The sequence below is a fragment of the Bacillus rossius genome, chromosome 3, assembly GCF_032445375.1.
Source record: "Bacillus rossius redtenbacheri isolate Brsri chromosome 3, Brsri_v3, whole genome shotgun sequence".
Lineage (NCBI taxonomy): Eukaryota > Metazoa > Arthropoda > Insecta > Phasmatodea > Bacillidae > Bacillus > Bacillus rossius.
The window spans coordinates 117,308,918-117,332,187 of NC_086332.1; the positions used below are offsets into that span (position 1 = coordinate 117,308,918).

Here is a 23,270-nt window from a genome sequence, read left to right on the forward strand (position 1 = left end):
ACTAATATTTAGATCGATAATAAATAATTTTACTTAAAAATGTCCGTATACAAATCACTGGCACTTAAAAATGTTTATTCTCAACTTACTCAATGTCTATCAAGTTCCACAGTTCGCACTCCTCACTGGAGCTAAGCTTAACAGTGGTTCGCCCCTTAGGTACTACACGCCTGTCCACACACACACAGTCTCTCGCCACTAAGTCGCCGCACTCTCACACGATCCAGTTGAACTCCGCGTCACGCCACTCTCTAATTGGGGGGGGGGGGGGTAGTCTCTCACCTTCTTCGCTTCTTCGCAGATGTTGCACTTCCCTTCACTCGGAATCCGCTCGGAACTCCCGCGTAGGTAGGCGTCACTGCTTAAGTACTCTTGGGTCGTCTTTACAGAACAGACGAGAGCAGCTGTGATGCGTCATCCCGGGCCGACCCGACGCCCGAACAATCCAGAAGGGTAGCGTCCGTTCTCGCCACTCCGCGTGGCGGCCCGCGGGATTCCGCGGTAGATAACGACGCCGAGGCAGGATGAAGCGCGCGGAGCCGGGGGGGGGGAGAGGGGGGTAGCGAAGACCCTCGTAGTCCAGCCAGGCACGAGTGGCATGCCATTCGGCACGTGACACGGCGCGTGACTCCAGTGGCTGTGCAGGGCCGCCAGCCAGCCCCGAACCTGCCGCGTGTAGTGGTCCCGCGTTCGTAACAGTTCTTAAATGTAGGGAAAATTAAATGAAAATTAATCAAAATATTTGGAGTCCAAAACAATACATGAACTAAGACATAACTGAATACACAAAATTATTTGCCAAAGAGAAAAATTAATTTCAACATATATAACCAACTGCTAACATAGCTTTACAAATCAGTCGAAATCAGAAATAGCTGTAATTGCTGCTAAAATAATATTATCACTAACTAGATCGACTGGTACATTAACAATATTAAAACTTTTGAGGCAAGCTATGTATGCGCAATGCGTGCTGTGGGAACTGGAGTAGTATATAAATAGCCATTCTGGCACAATTGTAATTTCAGGTAAAAAATATTTATATAATGAAATAAGTATTGCAAAAAAACATTAAAAAAAAATTGCTTAAATTTCTCATCCAACAGCTGTCAGTAAGCTACCAATGCCATCTTGGCCGCCAGGTTTGGAAATTTGTAAGTATTAACCTAGATATTAGTATAAATTTACAAAAATCACCAAAAAAATAGTTTATTAAAATAATGATTGATTCGATCGATATCCGTCCTTGTATCGATCCTTAAATCATGCAAAAATAATTTAATTAAATTTACTCAAAAAAGTGACAGGTTCGAGAAATGAACCAAAATTAGAAATAAAAATGTATTATGTAATTTCTGCAATAAGAAAAATAACACTAGCACTTCTCGATTCCTGCAATCATCTTAGAAGGCGAAGCAGGTCCTTTACATGCCTTGACATGTATTTTCAGGGCAGATCTACATTACAGATGATTAACCAGGCACGTTCAATCAGCGACTAGGCACGACCAGCTGTTGGCTAGACACATCAAATTGGTGGTAAGCATTGGCGTAGCTGTGTTCATAAAGTTGGGGGGGACAAATAATGATTTTGATGTCATGTAAACCCATTCCCCTGTTACTAAGACGGGGGGTCCGGGGGTCCTCCACCGGAAAATTTTGATTTTAAAAGTGCAAAATAGAGCTTTTTAAGCAGTTTTTGTATCTAGCCATTGGATACATCGATGTTAAAATTATTATTGTTTCTTTAAGATAAAATTTGATGTGTGAAGAAATTACAAATAAAGTTGGGCAGAATAATATTATAAAATAAAAATATCACGGTATAGAAAGTTGGGGGGGGGGGGGGGAGGGGACAGTCCCATCCACCCAAAAAGTTCAGGGGGACACGTCCCCCCTGTCCCCCCCCCCCCCGGTTTCTACGCCCTTGGTGGTAAGGTAAGTCCAGTTGGTGGCCAGGCACGTTTAATCAGTGGCCAGGCAAATTCAGTAGTTGTTGGCCAGATACCTTCAGTCTGTGGCCAGCCACGTCAGATAGGTTGGAAATAAATGTTTTTGGTGGTCAGGCACTTGCAGTCAGTAGCCAAGAGGTGTAATATTTCGATACTTGATATACCTTTCAAACAAGTCATGTACAATGTCAGGCGCGTAGGCCTAGTGTCTTCGAACCATTTGGTATTTTTCGTTGATACTCAGCGAACATTTTAAATAGGTCATATTCAATGCCAGGCTTATAGAACTACGCGGCAAATCATATCATGACTATAACAATTTTCAATGCCATTCGTCAAAAAAAGAAGCACATTTAACGAAAAAGACGGACATTTGGACGAAAATTCAACTTGGTAAAATACGACACGTCACAAGGACACGAAGAGTAAACGAAAGTAAACATTATGTCTACGCGTTTAATGAATATCAAATCTAATGATAACATGTGACTGAAAAGGCATTGGTGATTCATAGATGACCCATACAGCTTCAGTTGATCCGATATAATGGCCAATATAGAAATTTGTAACTTCATCAATTAGTATTTGTTGAGCTTGTTCATTACTCCCTGAACCTAATTCAATAGATGCACTGTCATAGCCTTTATAAACGTATTTATAAATGTATTTTACATTTTTAACCTTAGTGCATACTTCATTATTTATATGGCAATTAAATTTGGCAAGTAAATTTGGATTGTATGGTACAACATAACGATTGTCAAAGCAACTACGGCGAACTTCAGCAGTAATACCATTGTTACGCCTTCTGTATAATGGATATCAATTTAATGATTCACATATAAAATGCTTAAAACTGGGCTACTCTCGCAACAGCATACGCACAACACACTCACAAGGAAGTTGAATGTACATAAATATATAGCAGCTCATACATTGAAACATATGTACCACTCGCAAAAACGCGGATGGCACAGATATACCTAGTTATTGAACTTCTAACCTTCCTTACTTCTTTGTGGTGCTGTGCGCAAATTTTGGTTAGTGGCCTATGATCACACGAGCTTACGCATAATTTAATTTCCTTGGGGAATGGGGAATAATAGATTTGTATGATTTTTTTATATTTTTTATTTCGTAATGAGGGATATATCCTTACACATTCTCCCTCTGCATACGCTTCTTAATATTTAATCATAAACTACATAGAGTAACTTACGATTGTTTTGATATGTGGATTTAATCGATAAAGAGGGAATATAATTAGATATTAGAATATGGTATTTATTTCCGAGGCACCGAGGCAATGGTTTGTAGTTAATCGTTTATATACGTTAAAAAATAATAATACGTAATTGAACGCCTGCTTTGAGGTAAATTAATGCTTTATATAATAGCTGACAAAATTCCGTTTGACGCTGAAAATTTCAACTGAAGTAAATATTTGAAGGGGGGGGTTGAACTATGTTGGGTGAGAATGTAACTTCGACTTCTATGTTATGGGTGAGCAGTTTTGCTAATTACATGCTATTTGGGTGCAACCGCGAATTTAACCTAGGCCATGGCCTTAGAAACCAGGTTTACATGCAGATAAGATAAAATACGTGTATAGTATTGAATTGAAACTCACGCGCGAAATTCATATTATTATGTTGACAAACTTTGTAACCAGTATGTGCCAACCGCAAAATACTTTTTAATTAAAAATAAATAAATAATGCATGCACATTTTATTTTATATGATGATTTTTTATGAGTTTAAAATCGTTTCTTCGAAACTTTCAGTAGATTAATTTTATTTTAACGTTTTAATTTCACAATTTTGTTGGTGAACTTGAAATAAACAACATGTGTTGAATTATTTTGCGGGCTGTTTGATATGTCCGTGTCAATTTTTTTAAATAGGTACGAATTGTTTTAAGCATTTGTACATTATTTATAAATGTCAAGTTCAACTTCTCAAAGTAGACGAGATTTTCAAGTTGTGGAAGATATTTCAAGTCCGAGAGAACAATTGCCACTTCGGAAAGTTGTGAAACAGAAAGTTTGGGTATGAAATAATTTACAAATTCTAGGCCGCCTTTAACGTATTGATCAGTTCATCCTTGTAGTGATTTTTTGTGTTAGTTTGGATACAGTTGACGGTCACTTATTTGCACTGGTGTTGATGTACCAGATATATGTCATTAAAAGTTTCATTAGTTAAGAATCTGCTATAATTTTTTATAATGCATTACAGAGGTGCCCGAAATGCAATTTTAACTCGAGCCAAGCTCTAAAATTATAACGTATTCAGTAAAATAATGTAAAAAAAGGGAGGTGGTTAGAATAAGAATACTTATTAATAAACAAAAATTTTTGAACACCAAATATAATTAGGCGATTCCGAATTCAAAAGTTGCTCACTCTTTCTACACTCTCTATTGCTCACACTATTTCACTCTCCATAATTGCAGATTTCTTCCCTTTGTGGGAGTAATCTACTTCGCAATTCCATAATAACACCATAACTTAACCAAGATGGCATCACTTATATCATTACCATCCCTACATTCTTATGGGATAAGTGCTGGGGTATGGGGGTTTTGGGCAGGGAACTATAAACATGCTATTTTTCACGCATTTCATTTTTTGAATATTATACAGTTTTGGTATGTTATAATATACTATAACTCTAATAGTATACTATGGTCTAGTCTATTTTGTGATACCAATATTTCATTTTCAAAGAAATTTATGTGTGTAGACGTTACATCTTGTGGCGGTATATTGAAGTATAACAACGTGCCCTATTATCATATTATGAAATATGCAAAAATTACTGTGTCTACATTCTCTCATGCCAAAACCCATAAATTTCTCCGCTTATATCGTAAGAATGTACAGTTCGTAATTGCTTCAACACAGCCTTGTTGATGATTTCATCAATATCCCCTATCTATTGTGATTTAAACATATTTTTTATTAGCTGACCCACCATTACAATAACTTTAGCTTTGTTTTATCTCTTCAACGGTTGCAAAACTAACCTAAAACACAACTTCCCTCCCACCTAAAACATAAAACAAAATGCACATAAAACTACAAATCACAAACACTTAAAAGTTATAAGAACCCACTTACCTTTCTTGCTTTATGGCAATAATCTTTTACTATCAATATTTCTCTTGTAGATATTAAACAAATGCCAAAACAATTGCCATTTCTCCATTTAATTTATACTACATTGTGAAACATGAATCCTCATTTACCTGCTCACTACTAGAATTCACACCCACACATTCTTTCTCTACACTGCACCGTTATATTAATTTAATATATATAAACATGACCTTACTCTTTTCTTGTGACTACTTCACTTTCTACACATATCCAATTAATTTCTTAATGTCTACTTATTACTTCTTGTGTAATGATGTATTCACTTTATAATAATATTTATTTCTTTATTAATGCACTTCTCTTACCACGATTGCTCTAAAATTCAGCTATCATTTGTCTATTTTCCCCTGGGCCATTTTGTCTTTCGCTTTTGCCAATTCTACAGATATTATATTTTCCTACATTCCTCAATTCAATATGTTGTCATTGACACTGCAACTTCCATGATGTCATACATTTCCCCTACTTTATTTCCAACCAATATGAATCCAGTATCGTAAAATGAACTTGACCCCCTCTCGGTTTAACCATGGCAAACTGGATTAATGTGTTTTTGCAGAAGATGATTGAATACTGAAAGGATTAATGGCTACATACAAACACACTAGATGTTATGCATTCAAATGAAAGAAATGAAAAAAAATGTAAATGTATAAGGGGTTAATTCTCTGCCATATCCTATTTTATTTCTAAAAAAAACATCTGGTCTAACAGCTGTGTATTAAAACAAAGTTTTTTTACAACATTAATGACATATATTTATGAAACTGAACTATAACAGCTTTCAAAACCAAGATGTTTACCAAAAAGTTGGTGAGAGAGCGGAAACCCAAACGTAAGTGTAACAACAATCAATCAATCATTCAAAAAATGAGTGAACATCGCCACTCACTCTATCTTTGCCCATCTTGCTCCAGTACAGTCAATGAGATAGCACACTCTCTGACATCAAGAGTAAGTAAAGCAAGAGACCTGTGTATAGATTCTGTAGACACCATTTTTGTGATTTTTTTTTCCCCAGAACGAAAACCTAACACGCACAATGGACACATTAACCTATCTGTCATTAGCCTTAAAATTAGAGTACTGACTGTTTTATCACAGTTTCAGTGATTTTCATGAAATAAACTGATTCAGTGCTAAACACCGAAGATTATTTTTTAGGAGAAACAATTTGTTGCAGTCCGTCATTATTTATAACAATATATTCCATTAAATTATTTGCTATGTGTGAAAGAACAAAATTTTTTTTTAATGATATTAAAAAATTGTTTAAAACAACAGTTGAAAACCAGAATTACCACTACTTTGAAGTAAAAAATTAATATTATCATATGATGTTTTTAATGAAATACAAAGGAAAATGTGTTTCCAAAATTCTCATTTCAAATTTTACATTACAAAATATGTTTCAGATAAATAATAAAATTTTTCATTACATTAGGGATCGTCCATTAATCACGTGAGGCTCGAAAAGGGGGAGGGGGGGGGGGGGGTTGTCGGAAAAAATCACGAAATATCACAAGGGGGAGGGGGGGGGGGGGTGTAGAGAGATATCACGTGTATTTTTTTTTCGCCCGATTTCTACTAACCCGAAAAGCGATGCGTGACCTTGAGTCGCCGTAGCCAGGCAACAATATCCCCGCCCGCCGCAACATGAACCACCGGCTCGGCTTGCCAGTTGCTAGTAAACTGTGATTTTGGCGCCGAATATATGCGTAAATCACATATAAGCCTTTCCTTTATTATTTTTATGCCAGTGAGAATAAACCTGCAACCTAAATGTGTATCTGGACATTTGTATCACTGTGCTTAATTTTCCAGAATTAAATTAGATTATACATATATTTAAAGATAATATTCCGAAATTTTAAAAATATTTTGCACCAAAAAATACACGTGATTTATTTGGGGGGGGGGGGGGGGGGTTTGTCTGAAACCTCACCACAAATCACTAGGGGAGAGGGGGGGTTAAAAATTTGCTAAAAAAACATCACGTGATTAATGGACGACCCCTTATCAGTTTTTTAAACAATTTTTGCTTATGGTGTAGACCTGGCAATATAACAAACCGAAACAAGGACAGCGCTAATGGGAGAAATCATGTAGGTGTTGGATAGAGTAGGTACAGTAAGTAAATACCCATTTAAATGCACACTGTAATCTAAGGATGAGACCCGCTATAGTGTACCTGCTAGATTCATCTATTTAAAATTAGATTGGTAAACAGGTAGGTATACCCTTTGTGTGTGGTCACTCCAGGAAGCCATCACATAAATAAAAAAATAAAAAACTGGTTAGCTTTAAAGTCATGAGAGAGAAAACAAAGCGTTTTTGATCCATCGTATTTTATAAGCAAAATAAACTATTGTTGTTTCTTCTGTACCTACTTAAAACTGATACAATACTATGCAAGGCAAAGCAAGAAGCCAAACAGAGTTTCTGTATAAATTTGTTAACATGAATTTTCCAGTTCATGTGATTATCTGCATAAAGACAAAGAAATTTAGTGTCTTTGTGTTCTTTAGTTCCAACATCAAAATTTATAATTTTTATCTCTGAAATATTACATTTTGCATGAGAAACTGTACAAATATATGTTTTTTCAATGTTATAATATAGTTAGCTGCAAACAATTAATTCGACTGTCAAATTGTAGTATTAGCAAGCTGATTGAGATCTTCTGAAGACTTACCAGATATTATGTTCTTGGTATCATCTGCAAATAAATAGGAGTGGTATATGGACTTAAACTGGATGGTAAATTGTTTATATAAATTAGAAATAGGGGAGGTCCAAGAATTAAGCGTTTGTGAACCCCATGAACTTTCGCAGGTTTTTAAATTGAACAACATTTAAGTTCACTTTAATACAAGTATGTTTCTGTCTTATCATATAGATTCATTTTATCTGTAGCACTATATCCTAAGTTTGTAAAATCACAAAAATTCTGAAATTAGATTTATTTTAATCAAGGGTGTTAAGGAATGTAGGACTAATTAGTTTCCTCTAAACACGTATTTGAAACACACTACATAGCAGTTTCGCGCCAGGGCAGTGAACTCCTTTTGGCACGTGTTGAATTTTGGGTTGCGAGCTAATTCTGGATCTTTATGAAAAAAAAAAGATTTGAAAATGAGACTGTTGAAGTTAATTTGTATTCATTACCCTGCAGGTGCAAAAATCAACAGTAAAGAGTAATGTGCAAATCTGATATAATGAATGAAACATCTGTAAATAGGGACATGGTACAGTATCAGTATTAGTTCAGACTTATTTAAAATCTGGCTGCGTGGTCAGTACATCCAGTTCTCTCTTTTACTTATTTACGACTGAGTGAGTGAGTGTGAGAGAGTGAGCAAGTGAGTGTGTGAGAGTGAGCGAGTGAAAGAGAGTGAGCAAGTGAAAGTGAGAGAGAGTGAGCGAATGAGAGTGTGTGAGTGAGAGAGAGTGTGTGTGTGTGCACCAAATCTATTTGATTAAATGTAAATGATTTTGTCAAAAAAAATTATATATATATATATATATATATATATATATAAAGTAAGTTTTGTTTCATCATAAAAAAAAAAAAACTTATATCTCCATAGCAAATAAAGCTAGATGTAAGAAACAGAGCATGAAATACTCAAACTCTGAATTACATAGGAGGCTTGTACCATTTTTCCATATTCAACCCCAAAGGCAGTGAACATTAGTTTTTATATTAAGAAATCATATATCCAACCAATTTAAGACCTTTTATATTTTTATCATTTTTTATATTTGACTGCAAAAGTGGTGAAAAGGTGACATTTTTTTTTACTATAAAATTTGTATCTCTAAAGCTAATCAAGCAGGTTGTATGTTATGTGGTATGATTTATAAACGTGCAAAATCTGCAATCTCTTATTTACTACGTGCTGAAGTTTTACTTTAAATATGGTTTTAACTTTAAAAAAATATCTTCTGATAAAATCAAACTTTATTTAAGATATTGGAAATTATTAGTAATTACCTTCTCTTATTCAACGTTCTCCGAAGTATCATCTATTCATTTGTAACAGAGGTTAATATTATAAAAAAATGAAAAAGTTATTGAATCAGTCTTGGCTAGATAAATTTTAATTCACTACCAATGTAAGTTTATTATAATTATTTTGGAGTTTACACAGGTAGTAAAAAAAGGAATAGGCCCTAATTTTAGTTTCATTTGGCTAATGGATATTGCCACACTTACTTAGTTTTGAATTTTTACGTAGCTATCTTTGTGGGAAAACACAAGAAAAATAAAAAATTGGGAATTTTGTTTAAGTAATTCTAAGCATATCTAAGAAGCAACTAATACTTGAGATAAGAAATTTGATATCTGAACTCTATATTTCAAATAAAGATGTAAATGTATCAAATATCTTAAAATAATCTGGGTATTTGTAATAAGATGAAATTATTTAATTCTTCTAAGCTTAGCTTTAACCATAATAAATAAAAGTTTTAGTGTAAATGAAGGCATAAACTTAATTGAAATGAAATAATTGTGTTTTTAACAATTTTTTTAACTTGTTTACCTCGTGAAATAAAAATGAGGTAATTTTGATTTCATCAAGGTAAAATAATCCTCAAACACATTAAAACATGAGTGATGAAACTAGATACTTTATATACTAAAATTAAAAATGCCTGTGCATAAACACTTCAAAAAATTTCATTCATAAACTGTTTTGTTATGAATTAAATCTTTATGCACCTGATAGTTTATTCTGTCTGTTTTCTTTAGTAATAATGTTTGAATTAATCCCATATTTTTCTCTCAATGGTAATATTTCAGGAATACCTTGAAATTATGTGAGCAAAGCCGCAGTTTATTAGCTAGTCTATGATAAAGCATCAGTACCACCAGCGAACCAGAAACGTCATTTATTTCTTGGAGTCATCATGACACATTAGCACATACCAAACAGAAAAAGGAAAGGTGGATCAGGTTCCTCTTTATGGCCTACATCTGGCTGTTGAACAAACACGTGTCACCACTGACAACTAATCCTTTGGTACAATGGGACAATATGAGAGCTATATTTCCTTCATTGTATAATGGGTACCTTTCAGTTCCAGCAGCATTGGTGAATTTCACTGACCGAACGTTTATTTTGGAATGCTATGAAAGAGATTATCAGCGAAATGATAAGATAAAATATTGTTTTTAAATTACTGCACAATGGAAGAGTGGGAAGTTAAAAGGTCAAATTTTCTTTATTTCCATTTAGGTTTCAGTACTTATAAATTGTTCACAGTTGCACTATAGTAGTTTGTTTTGTAATTTTATGTCATGTCATGTTTTTTTTTGTGGTTTGTAACTGATTTAATGCGTGTCTTGTAAGTATATTAGTACAATACATTTTTTCCAATGCTACTGTTGAGAACAGTATTAATACTTCTCATTTAATACCATGTCCCTCTGTTAGAATTGTAATAGAATAAAAATTATAAAATTGTAATACTCCAACATTGGAGGATTATTATGAGCTTAAATAATCTTGTAAATCTTACAGCCATCATCTGTTGATTTGCCATTATTCATAATTCTATACATTAAGTTAGTACATTTATGGACATGATATTTCTCCAGTATATTGGTGTTGCTTAATTTTGCTATAGTGTTGATATTGAATTCATCCTAAAATCCAAAAAACCTCATATGTAGGGATGCCAATGAATATCATATATAATTTATCAATTAAGGCTGTAAGATCAGGCTGAAGTGTCGTGAGGTGGAAAACCACCTCAGTCAACCTCACTTCTAGCGCCGAGACGGCACACAATTAAATTAAGGGGCTCTTATGGTAGAGCCATACAGAGAGAATCTGGCCAATAATTAGTGTTGCCAAAATGGCTGTGATAGACAAAAAAAAGAAATTCAAAACAAACGTATATTTATTTGTAAACTATTCAAGCAAATAACAATTTTATATATATATAAAATGTATAACAAGTTTATAAGACATAACAAGCGCACGCAATTCATAAAATTATTACAAAATTATTAATCATGATAAATAACAACCATCAGTAATAAATACGGTTAAGCATTTTGAAGCTAGAACAAATAAAAGGGGCAGTAGAGACAGTCAAGTAGAGTCGAGAGCAAGCGTGCCCAAGTGTCTTATCAACCAATGCAAACATTACTTAAGTATACATTAAAACAAACAACTAGAAACTGTGCCCATTAGCAAACATTACTTAAGTATACATTAAAACAAACAACTAGAAACTGTGCCCATTATAAAACAAATACAAAAAATACTTACGTGCTGCCTGTCCGGGGGCGTGGTGGTACGTCAGTAAAAGATCTATCAAGCTACACCTCGCTATGACGTCGCCCACAACAGTCATAAGGTGCCTGACCAATCAAATCAACCAGAGGCACGGAAGTCCGTCAACCTCACCAAAACTAAGGCGACTCATAACTGCAATGAATATAAAGCAAACTTTAAGGGTGGCTACAAACCAAACGAAGTTAAGTATTAAACTGTACTTGGTCACAACAAGCACTTCAAATCAATTGAAACGTGATAAACGTGTGACACTGACGAGAACTCTTGACGAGACCACAGTCACCCATGGCCCTCGACACACCACCACACAGCTGATGACCCCGGACGAAACAGCCCAGCTGAAGGCTGAACCAAGGCTTATATAACACACATCAAACAAGGGGTGCCACCAGTGTGAACGTAAGCTTGGAGAGTGGAGGGGGCGCCTACGTCATGAAACGTCAGAAGGGAAGGAGGGGAGGAAGGGATAGGGGAGGTAAAAGTGAAGGAACGGCAACGGGAGAAGTGGGCGCCTACTTCAAGGCCTTGAGATATGTTTTTTTGACGGTCATTAGAGCTGTAACACATGTTGACTCAATTTATGTTATTGAGTAAGTAACCAACTAGGGCCTTTTATAATTTTATAGACTACTTCCAGGAAACCTTGGAAAACTGAAATCACTATAGCCGAAGGCAAAAAAAAATATTAATGGATACGTCTGGCATTAAAATTAACACTTTTCATTCATATATATCTACACACAGCCTAGAGGTTTTTCTGTTGTAATAACTAAAGAAGAAACAGCAAGAATAATGACTTGCATGTAACATCAAAGAAAAATCTCTGGCATAGCATATTCTGTAGCTGGGCACCAATAGAGTCTCTCACGGCCAAGTTGGTTTCAGTAGGTCCGTTTGTTCGCCTAGGCCACCAGCATTTTTGGTTTGCTCAGAGTTTATATTTTCTGTCGTTTTTCCACAGTTTTTCTTGTTTTTTAGATTATTTGAAGAAGAAATCTGAATCACGGATGCAATGTGATATTATGAGATTTTTTTAAACATGTTTGCTCATCTGTGTTTTTTCTTTTCTTAGAAGAGCTTATTTTAATTTTTCTTTGATATTCCCGTTAAAACTATATCGATGTTCATTAATGCGACATGGCAGAGGTCCCTTACGTGCCGAATTAAAGACCTTTTATTTTACCTATTAATATCGTAACAACTACGAGCTTGGGAATAGGAGGGAAAGACCGCAATATTTATTATTGTCTCTTATACGTAGACACTTAATAGTAGACTCGTTTGTTATTTCACTATATAGACCTGTAAAGTTATTCAAACCTTTCTTTCAGAACCTATAAATTTAATCAAGACAGTACTTTTAGTTTTATGTCCAAATAAAATACGCTGTCAGAGTTATAAAATACAGTATTAAAATATTTTTTTTCAGACTGAAGATGAAGTGCCTCCCTCCCAGAGTCCGAGAAGGGACATGACCGCAGGCAGCTCTGACGAAGTGGATACCTCTCTAGCGGAGTCGAGCAGCGGCAGACATCGGTCGCGCGACAGGGAGCCGGGTTCCTCCGCAGCCGTGCTCCAAGCACGCGGGGCCGGCGGCCGTGCTGCCGTGTCCTCGGCAGGAGGCTCGCCTCTGGGGACAGTGCCCAGGCTCAGCACAGTGGATGAGAATACAAGGAGTCGGAGCACACCCTCACATGTAGGTGCCTACATGCTAGAATTCATGGCATGTTGTGTCAAGATAAGTATTCTACTGTGTTGCATTCAGAGTTTTGATTGTATCACTTGTCGAGTGTCCTAGACTGGTGAAACTACATTTGGGCCAGAAAAAATACGTAGCTGACTTGTCTAGTAGACTGGCAAAGAAATTCTATTTTTTATTTATTAAAAAAACCAGAGGAATAGCCTGTGGTACATCGCGTGTAGGGCAGTCTTTGTTTGAACACCGCTCATAAAAGACGAACACTAAAACTATCGTTAAACCAAAACCCTACTTGTGCCAAAACAACGCACAGCAACCATGAAAAAAGATGCACAAAAATGTGAAAAAAAATTTGAAGTTCTTATACATTGTTTTCTCTATACCGACTGCAAAAGTGGGGGTTTAGACATTCCTTCCCCCTCCCCTCATCGAGGTCATATGTTGGCCATAAGTATTTTGGTACTTCGAAATGTGATGTGGGTATGATTTATAGCATTTTGAAAAATGAGCAGTTTTGACCCCCACCTCCCTCGAAAGGGGCCATAGCCAAAAGTCTTGGGCAAAAGTCAAATTCAATGTAGAGAATTTTTTTGTAGTCGCAAACTTTGGAGAATTGCACACAAAAAATGTGAAAAATTATCAAAATCCTTATAGGCTACATTGTTTTGTCTGTACCAACTGCGAAAATTGGGGCTTGGACCCTCATCTCCGTTGGAAAGGTCATATGTTTGCCCAAAGCATCTGGATACTACTTCAAAATACGATGAGGTTATGAGTTTCAGCATTTTGAAAAATGAGGGGCATAGCCTCTTCCCCTCTCTGGAGGAATCGGGCAGTGGTCAAAAGCCTTGGGCACAAGTCAGAATTTTTTTTCATAGTCTCAAACTTCGAAAAATGACTCACGAATAATTATGTGAAAAATATTCCAAACCCTTGTACAACTGCAAAAATTATTAAGTCCAATTTTCATTTGTGGTGGAGGAGGGGGGGGGTGTGTTTCTGTTACCCCTTCCGTAATTTTATGGGGGCTTCCTTAGAGCTTTAATATAATCTAGCCCATGGATTTTTTTTGAATAAGAGGGGACCTAACCCTCCCCTCCCTCCAATTTCCCTGGGATGTGTTAGAATTATGCATGAAACTTCTTTCTTGAACAATGGGTTTCAAACTGTAACTGTTAAGCAGAATGCCATTACTACATTTTACGAATATATTTATTTAAGGTGACAGTTATAAGTTAACTAAATGAATGTCACTTATTTCTGTAGATTATTTATAATTAAAAATAATTTTTTTCAAAACAAAAATTAAAAAGCAATGAATACCAATGAATAGCAATGGTCTGTTGGACAGACTGCTCTGTTTCATGAAAGTAACTTACCATGATCACTTTTGTGTTAAACACACATTTTTGAATGGGTATCAATTTAAGTTTCATTAAATTTTACTCAAACTTAGGTTAACTTGCTTTCAGTCATTTAACAGAAAATCAGAAAAAATATAATGTTTTAATTTGGTATTAAAAAAGCAATGTTGTAATGATATTCATAAAATGTATTTTGCAATATAGTATGATTTGTTATCAAAGAAATGCACAGGAAGTTTGTATTTGATTGAAAATTTTTAAAAGTCATGATTAAGATATAATTTATTTTCAATGCTTTTCCTTTGGCATTTTTCAAAACCAACAATTTTATGGACCTAAAGACTCATGTCAGGTCAATCACACTAAACACATATAATATAGTTACAAATTTAAATTTTAGTTATGCCTATTACAAAAATTCTTATCCTAAGGATTATAAAAAAATAACAAATATTCAGCATCCACAAAGTCAGCTTTCGCCTTGACTAGTAGCTGGTAAGTGTTCCAGCTAGTCTGACAGTCATCACTGGCTACAAGAGGATAAATTTCAGCTTTTCTATAGCCTGACTTGTAACTTTCGGATAAACGTATTTTTGTTATGACAAGTAGTTCAACATTTTAACTTCTCAATGACCAAAAGGAAACACTTAGCAAGAATTTGAAGTGCTCAGATTAGCTGTATCGCACTTACTTCAGTGTTCACTAGCAGGGCTCAGATTGAGAATCAAGCAACAAGGAACGGGGTGTTTCATGCTGCACAGTAGTGCCAAGTGCGAGCCACCAGTAGAGCTTGGTACAGCACGTACCTGGGTAGAGTTGCCTGCGGTGAGTGGCACCAAGCTTCTGTCAGTAAGTGATTGAAAGAAACTAGTTTCCCCAGTCGAGTCGCCGGCGATGACGGCCTGTGTGGGGACAGGGCTCTGTGAAGAGTGGTGCCACCGGAGAGTGGCTTCCGAGGGACAGCTCGCAGCGCCAAGCCAGGGAGACTCTGAGCGTGGGCAGCTGCCCCTGGTCGGGGGAGGAGTCGTCTCCCGACCGCAGCCGCAGCGTGACGTCGCAGTCCGACACCCGCTCCTACCGCGACCGGCTGCGAGAGAGGTTCCACGCGGTCAAGGTGCACAGCCTATGGTTGTCTCGTACAGTGCAAGCCCACCCTACACGATGCCCGATTTCTGCATCTGCATCACGACCGTTTGTGTTGCACAAGAGAAGATAGCATTTTTTACTTCACACACAAAATTTCTAAGTGCAAACATAAAATAAGCCAACACATTTTCCGACCAGATCAATTTCTAATCTAGGTAGGAATAAGTGAATAAACAAGTTGCTGTTCAATTTAATGAGGGAAAAAAAACCAAACTTTCAGCCATTTATTCAAAATTATGCAACCTGGGGAATGGGTTTTTGGTATTATATTTTCTATACTTCAAATACAAAAAAATGCAACGAAGTTTTCTTACTGTGAAAAATAAATTCCATCCTAATTTTGAATTAACAGGATTGAATTTTCCTTGTTAGGCTAGTTTGGAAATCTAATAATATAAAATTAAAAAAAATACATTGTAAGTTATTTATGATATAATCATAAAATGACATGTCATTAGTCAGCTCTTCGAGATAATTCACATTAATAATTGCGTGCATTTAATCCTGAGTGTTAAAAGTATGTACCACCAAGCAGTGGTGGATCCAAGGGGGGGCACCAGGGGCAAGTGCCACCCCCCCCTCCCCTCCAAAAAACCAGTTGTCTGCTACATTAATATTGCAGACAAAAATTATTGTTTCTGAAACAAATAAAATATTTTAATATTATTAATGAATTTCTCGTAGAATCATATAATCTGGTGTTTGGATGTTATGTGTAGTGTGAGTAGATTAAATACAAATTTAGTAATTTGAAGACATTTTTTCTCTGGCTATTCTGAAATCCTAAAGTGCCCCCTCCGAGGTGAACCTCTGGATCCGCCACTGGCACCAAGACACATTTGTAAGATATGTTAATTGATTACTAATTTATAGATGATTTTGAGGAATAGTAACAAATAATATTTTTTACCTAGCAAGACAAAGAAACAAGTAGAGAATAAGATGATAGTAGTACACATTATAAACTTAAATTCTAAGTGAAAGAAAACCATCTCACATTTTCATCAAACAAGTATACTAAAAAGTTTTTGTTTATCCATCAATTAGGGAGTTATTTATTTTAAGTATTTTGTGTTCATATGTATTATTAATATTTATTATAGCTATATAATAAAGGCTATAGGCGTACTTAGTATGACGTCATCAAACTAATGGACTGAACTACGTACGTATTAAAAGTTATTATAGCAATTAGATCAACAACATATATTTCGTAAAATGTGATTTTTATAAATTAGTCAAATAAATAAATAAATATGTGTATGTATAATCAAGCATATAAATTATATAAGTTATTTATATAATCAGTCATATAAATAAATATATATATATATATATATCAGTCATATAAATAAAATGGAAAAAAATTATTCCAGTGACATGATTTTAACTATGTCAAGGTATTATATCTGAAGACTGGACCACACACGTGGCCACAATGCCTCAGACACACAGTTCAAGGAGGGCTGACACTTCAAATTAACAGTTCGGTAATGCTAGTTTTCTTATCTATTATTAAAGTTTTGATTACTATTTTTGTTTTCTATTATTAAAGTTTTGATTACTATTACTTTTTATGTTCATAAAATATATACCGGCATGGATTCACTATTATCATAAAGTTTTACTTACCACACCAATAATTTAGATATGTTCACCGATGTTCACAAAAGAAAATATAAATATGGGTGTATGCTGTCATACGGGGGCTTGCCATATTGATGATTTTGTCTCGTGGGCATAGCAAAAAAATAGAAAACATTCTGGCGTGGTTTTAGGCAAGAATTTGGATATGAAAACTTTTATACCCAAAGCCAGACCCTTGGAAGAGTGCTGAACTGGCACCTACACACGAGCAGATGCGCTAGCAGAAAATGGGCATGAAAACTGCTGAGGAAATGGGCATCGTGTGGGGCTGGCTTTACTGCCACACAAGATAAGTAGACTGATGTAAAGCAGCGGGCACAGACCTGCCACCTTTGTAGAGGCTATGTAGAGGCCTAAAGTGATGGAACCTCTGGGGGTTACAATCAAACAATTAGGGTACCAACTTGGTACTTATAGGTAGGGTAGATATTTTTCGTGAAATGATCTGATTGCTTATTAGACTGCAATAAAGTATGCCTGCAATATAGATTGTTCCTTTGCATTTGGCAACCGTCTGCAAGATAAGCCATTGCCCTGTTTGGCCGGGCCACTGAGGACGTGTTTGCTCTCGCACTGGATGTCTGTGATTGGTGTGCCTGAAATGAACCCAGACCTTTACGAAACACAGATTATGGTACAAACGTTTTAACACTCAGCTAGTCTGGAAATATTTTCATGAAAAATGAGTTGCCGTACTTACAGGTTCATTCATGTTGTGGACTGGAATAGAACCCACGACCCTCACTTGTTGAGGGTGACGCCTCAGCTATCTTGACCACCTAGGCCCCCAGCCTGGGCAACGTGAGAGTTGCTCAGGTGAGTTGGGTGTGGAGCAGTGTTGGGATGCAGTGAAGGAGGAATGGGAGTAATGCCAAGAAAACCCTCCACCATCTGCCATGTTCCCCACTTGTGGAATTTAAGGAGGCCTCACCAAGTTTAAATCACAGTGGTTATAGACCCGCATTTTAACTGCATAGCCATTGTACCTCCCACTACAGATTGTCAAAATCCAAAAATTAGTCTGGGTATCACCATGTTAGAAAAAGAGTAACTGTCTAGCTGGTAAGCTTCCGCTCACTACCTGCTCCTGCAGTGTATTGTGATTCCTGGACAATACCTCAACATTCATTAGCAGATCATATGGAAGTGTCTTTTGTTGCCTAATAAATTAAGTGTGTTGTCTGCATTTATATAGAGAAATTGTATTGTACTGAAATGTGCATAAAATAGAGCCTTCAAAGTTACTTTTGATACTGTCAAATTGGTGCTTTTGCATAAAAATTTATCAGTAATTTGAACATTGATTCTTTATGAAATCTGGTAACAAAAATCAAATTACTAAATTGAAGTTACAGGCATATTTTCAATAATCATTTTCTGGTTCAATTCACTGTTCAGCTTTGTAAATTATATGTGTACATTTGAGATCGGTCTAGGAACAACAAAATCTTAGTTACATTTTTTATAAATCTTCAATCCATATGTACTTCAGCTAGTCACCTATTATACAAAAAATAATAGTGACTAATAATGCTAATAGCTTTGAAAGGAAGAAAGATTGATTTTTGGAATCAGTAAGCATTAAATAAATAATGAAAATATTTTAAAAATGTGTTTCCTTATCACTAGAAATATTATAAAATTAAAAATTAATAAAGCCTATGTAATTGAGTACTTTTAATTTAGTCAAACATTAAAGTGAATCTGAGACTGAAATTAATTATCGCATGATGCATATGCCATCACTGCGCTGTTTATTACAAGTACATATGTGTTTAAAAGAATATTTAAGTTTTACCTGAAATTGTACTTATGTATTTAATTTTGGAGACTATCTTATTTTAAGAAAGCTAATAGATATTTACACAATTTTTTTAAATTTTTTAAATATTTTATTTTAATATTTTTTTTATAGACTTCCCAGTGATCACAGAAACTAAGCATATATCTTTTAGCAGCAGTGTTCTGCAATAATGTCACTGTTTTGTATCACATTTTTATTTGAACATGGTTCTTATGACTGACATCTAGATGTGTTCTTTTAGCCCCTAAACTGTACAGCAGTTCAGCTTGGAACTGATAAATAGTTTGTCAGTAAAGTCATACTCACTAGTAAAACATGCTTGCTTGACTGATTTTGTTAATATATCTTGCAGGAGCAAGTTGGCAGTTCTCTTGTAGATACACAAAATAGATCTCGCATGCGACGCAGAAGGGTTGTTCAATCCACAACACCACACATAGATGAGCAGGTGAGTTGAATAAATTTGTATAGCTTTAATAGTTCATTTTTTACAGTCATCTCATCTGTGCTTTTTTCTGGACCTGACTATGATCTTGGACTTTTCTTCCTATCGTGCCACTCGCACAATGCCACAAGAAGGCGTTTGCATACAGTTGGAGGGGACACGTCTGGGAACGTATGGTTGATAGCCAGTCAACCTTTCAAGAACGAGAGCCTGTATATGGGTGGGAATTAGTAAGCATGAAGCACTTGTAAAATGACATTCACCTCGGTCGAATGGGTGGCAGGCAGGCTCTTGCAGCTAGAGGTCGCAGGTGTCTTGAAGTGCGAACAGTTCTGCCAGACTGAGGAAGAAAGGAGTTGGGGCGATGATTCCCTAGAGGTGATAAGTCAGGTCAAAAACTAGAAAAGTTTTTTTTTCACCCAGCCAAACTAAAGCTAAAGTGTATGTGTTGGAAGGGTCCATGTTAGGGAGGGACCAAAGTGCGTCTCATGCTGAAGCCTGTACACGTCATCATGCTGGGAATTTACCATGCAGAGAATGGGTCACATGCATTGTGTGCTTTGTTTTGAGATTGGCCACTCATAATAGTGATTGATGTAATGCAAGCAGGATAAGTAGGGTGCAAGAATGTGGTCAAGAAGAAGAGTTGGGTGGGTAGAAATATTGCCATGCTGGAGTTGGGAGCTTGGACCTTCGCTCTCTTTGCTCTACATTGTTTACTTTATCCACCTCTGAATTTTTGTTTAGCCGGGGATGTATGCTACCATTCTATCACCACCACCCGGCTGCCAGTCAGCTCCTATGAACTATAGGAAAGAAAGATAAAGTATGTACATGCTTACAAGCCAAGCACTTAGGTATATTCAAGTTTCAGCATAGCAGTCCGCCCCACAGAGGATTCCACCTCTGCTGTGGCTACTTTGTTTGTTATGCCTATTATTTTTAATTTGGGTGCACATTGCTTGAACTATATTTAGAGATAATAGATTTTTTGTACATATTTTTTTCTTAGTTTTTTATTTTTTATATATAATTATTAGGTTATATCAGGGTATCTCTAGAACTGAATACTTTAACACTGCTGTCATTGGCCACTCAGTGTATGTTTTACCTATTGTGTGCACACTTTGTTGGTACAGTCGTTAGAGATGGTGACACACAACAAAAATCAAGAATATTGTAAATAATTGAGTCTTAGCTGATAGGAAGGAACCATCCTAGCATTTTTCTGGAGTGTTTTTGGGAAACCCTGGATGGTGAGCCTGGGACGTAGGTGCAGTGTGACCACCCTGCCCTGTTGTTTGCAACTACTGGGAGGCACGTAAGTAAACTCAGGTGTTACAGCTGAAGAGGGAAGAGGAGGAGGTCGTGGCAGCCCTGGAGAAACACGAGCGTGTGCGAACCAAGTGGCAGGATGCAGCACTACAGGTTTCATCGTCACAGGTAAGTAGTTGCGTGTTATAGCTCATTTACATCTCCTGCTTGAGCTGGTGACTAGCAAGCTTACTGTGGGTATTGCATGAGCTGAGGAATACATCTGTTTTCAAGTAGTGTTGATTGATTGGTTGCATTAAAATATTTAAAAATAATCCTCTCTCTCTCTCTCTCTCTCTCTCTCTATATATATATATATATATATATATATATATATATATATATATGTGTGTGTGTGTGTGTGTGTGTGTGTGTGTGTATACACACACATATATATATACACACACACACACAAATACATACACACACACACGTGTGCGTGTGTATTATTTACACATATTGGGGGACTCTTACTTCAACATAAATAAGTGCTATGATTTGCACGTAGTTCTTAGAATCTGAGGTTTTATGAAAATGCTTAGTCAAGAATCTCATGGTCAGAAATAGTCAGGAATCTTATTAATAACATGCACCAAGCCAGGAATTGCATTTTAAAATATTTTTTTAATCAGGAAAAAAAATATCTTTTTTTTTTTGGATTATCTATTCCACTCATAAATATAATCTTATTTTTAATTTCTAATAAATAAAATGTTATTCACAAACCAATTTACCACTGCCAAAACACATTCAGTTTAATTTGGGTATTAAATAAGACTACTATTTTATACAAGATTTTCTTTTATTTCTGAACTCAACATATATATTTTGCCATTGCTATTGAAAGTGCAAGACCCAACTACCTAATGCTGTGCAACTGTCAGTCATCATGTAATATAAGGTAAACATTTTTTTACTGGTAATGTGAGACACTAGAATTTGGAAAACTAACAAACATGCACACATGCATAATTTATGAATCTATATTTAGTATTCAAATATTTGTTCAATTGACAATCGGGTCTTACTGAATTGATTGTTCGTAAAGCCAATATTATCGTAGCCTACTGATGAGATTGTATCCCTGTGGCGAGAAATTATCCCTGTGTAGAGAATATATCCCTGTGGTGAGAATGTTTTTTCGCGGATTTGAATGTTTGTGCACATATACGTACATCCTTTTCGTTAAACGAGTTTCCTTTTTGTCGAGTTTTCATCCAAATGTGCGTCCTTATTTTTGAATGTGCTTCCTTTCTTAATGACCTTCCAAATGTGCTTTTTTTTAGTATGCTTCCTTTTTTGAATGTTGTTATGACTTGCATTTTAATATAAATGGTTTGTGTTTGACTAGCATATTATTCGAGCAGCCGCGGGTATATAAGCGAGTTAAAGACGACAGGGCCCTCAGTCCTCCTCTGACAGCTGTGCAGTGCAAATTGGCTCTTTATTTAGTATGTTACCTGAAGTTAAGTTGCTGTTCCAATGTTGAACGCCATTAACAGTTTACTATCGACGACGACAGTTCCTGTTGGCATTGACGACGGCAGCTACGTATACCTTGATGGATTGTGTACCATCGACATCAGGGACCCTGATGGCAGCGACGTTGACATCAACACAGATTCCATTGGCATCATCGACGACGACCACAAAGAACTCGATGGAATGTGTACCATCGTTACCGACAATATTTAAGGATACTTCAACAGGTATAGTTCCACTAGCAAAAGAGACTTCAAAGCTTTCAGTGCTGGCGGCAGAGGAAACCTCGATGAATTACGTGTCGCCATGGATGGAGACTTTAATGGCTGCAGTACCACTAGTATTAACGATGTCTCCTGAAGGTGCATTGGCATCTACCCCAGCATCAATGTCGTTAGTGTGACATAATTTTCTCGAACAACAGTAATGCTCGTCGACACGAGAAGAGAGAATGTGCTAAGAATCTTTCTCACAAAATATTTAGCTTTAAAAAGTTTTGCATGCAATTAACAAGAAATGCTAAATTAAAAACACTCATGATAACATGCAAAGGCTTTGCTGTTCGGCAGAAAGTAAAGGGTTCGCTGCAAAAATGATGCATCAGTGTGCATAGGAGTACCCGGGAATTGGTAAAACTGCAGCAACATCATCCGGTTCAGGTCTGGAAGGTTCGTCTTCGTCAACTAGACTTTCTTGTGGCTACTGCGATATGTCGTTTGCATTTGTCCATGATGCATGAAGACATGAGAGAAGTAAATGTATGAAGAATCCATCACGTATGAAGTTTTGCTGTGATAAGTGGAATCCTTAGTTTACTCGTAATGATAATTTGAGACGACATGTGAAAAACTGTAAATGTGAAGTTCATGCTCCTACTGTGGAACTACCTGCAGATATTTCAACTCTTCATGCATGCAAGCACACAATCAGATAGGCAGCAACTGA

The 23,270-nt window shown here is 36.1% G+C and overlaps 1 protein-coding gene across 4 annotated transcripts in view; it reads left to right on the top strand.

The window, feature by feature from the left end:
• Window positions 1–3,812: 3,812 nt before the first annotated feature.
• LOC134531185 (coiled-coil and C2 domain-containing protein 2A) overlaps window positions 3,813–23,270 on the top strand; it is a 210,444-nt gene continuing 190,986 nt past the window's right edge. For 2 of the 4 annotated variants that reach the window (XM_063366819.1, XM_063366822.1), the window contains exons 1-5: window positions 3,813–4,001; window positions 12,854–13,120; window positions 15,404–15,601; window positions 19,437–19,532; window positions 20,874–20,972. In XM_063366819.1, coding sequence (XP_063222889.1) covers window positions 3,894–4,001; window positions 12,854–13,120; window positions 15,404–15,601; window positions 19,437–19,532; window positions 20,874–20,972 — 768 coding nt within the window. In that variant the 5' untranslated portion in view covers window positions 3,813–3,893. Of the gene's footprint in view, window positions 4,002–5,910; window positions 5,949–12,853; window positions 13,121–15,403; window positions 15,602–19,436; window positions 19,533–20,873; window positions 20,973–23,270 lie in introns of those variants that run through there. The other 2 variants (XM_063366821.1, XM_063366820.1) reach the window with 2 other exon arrangements.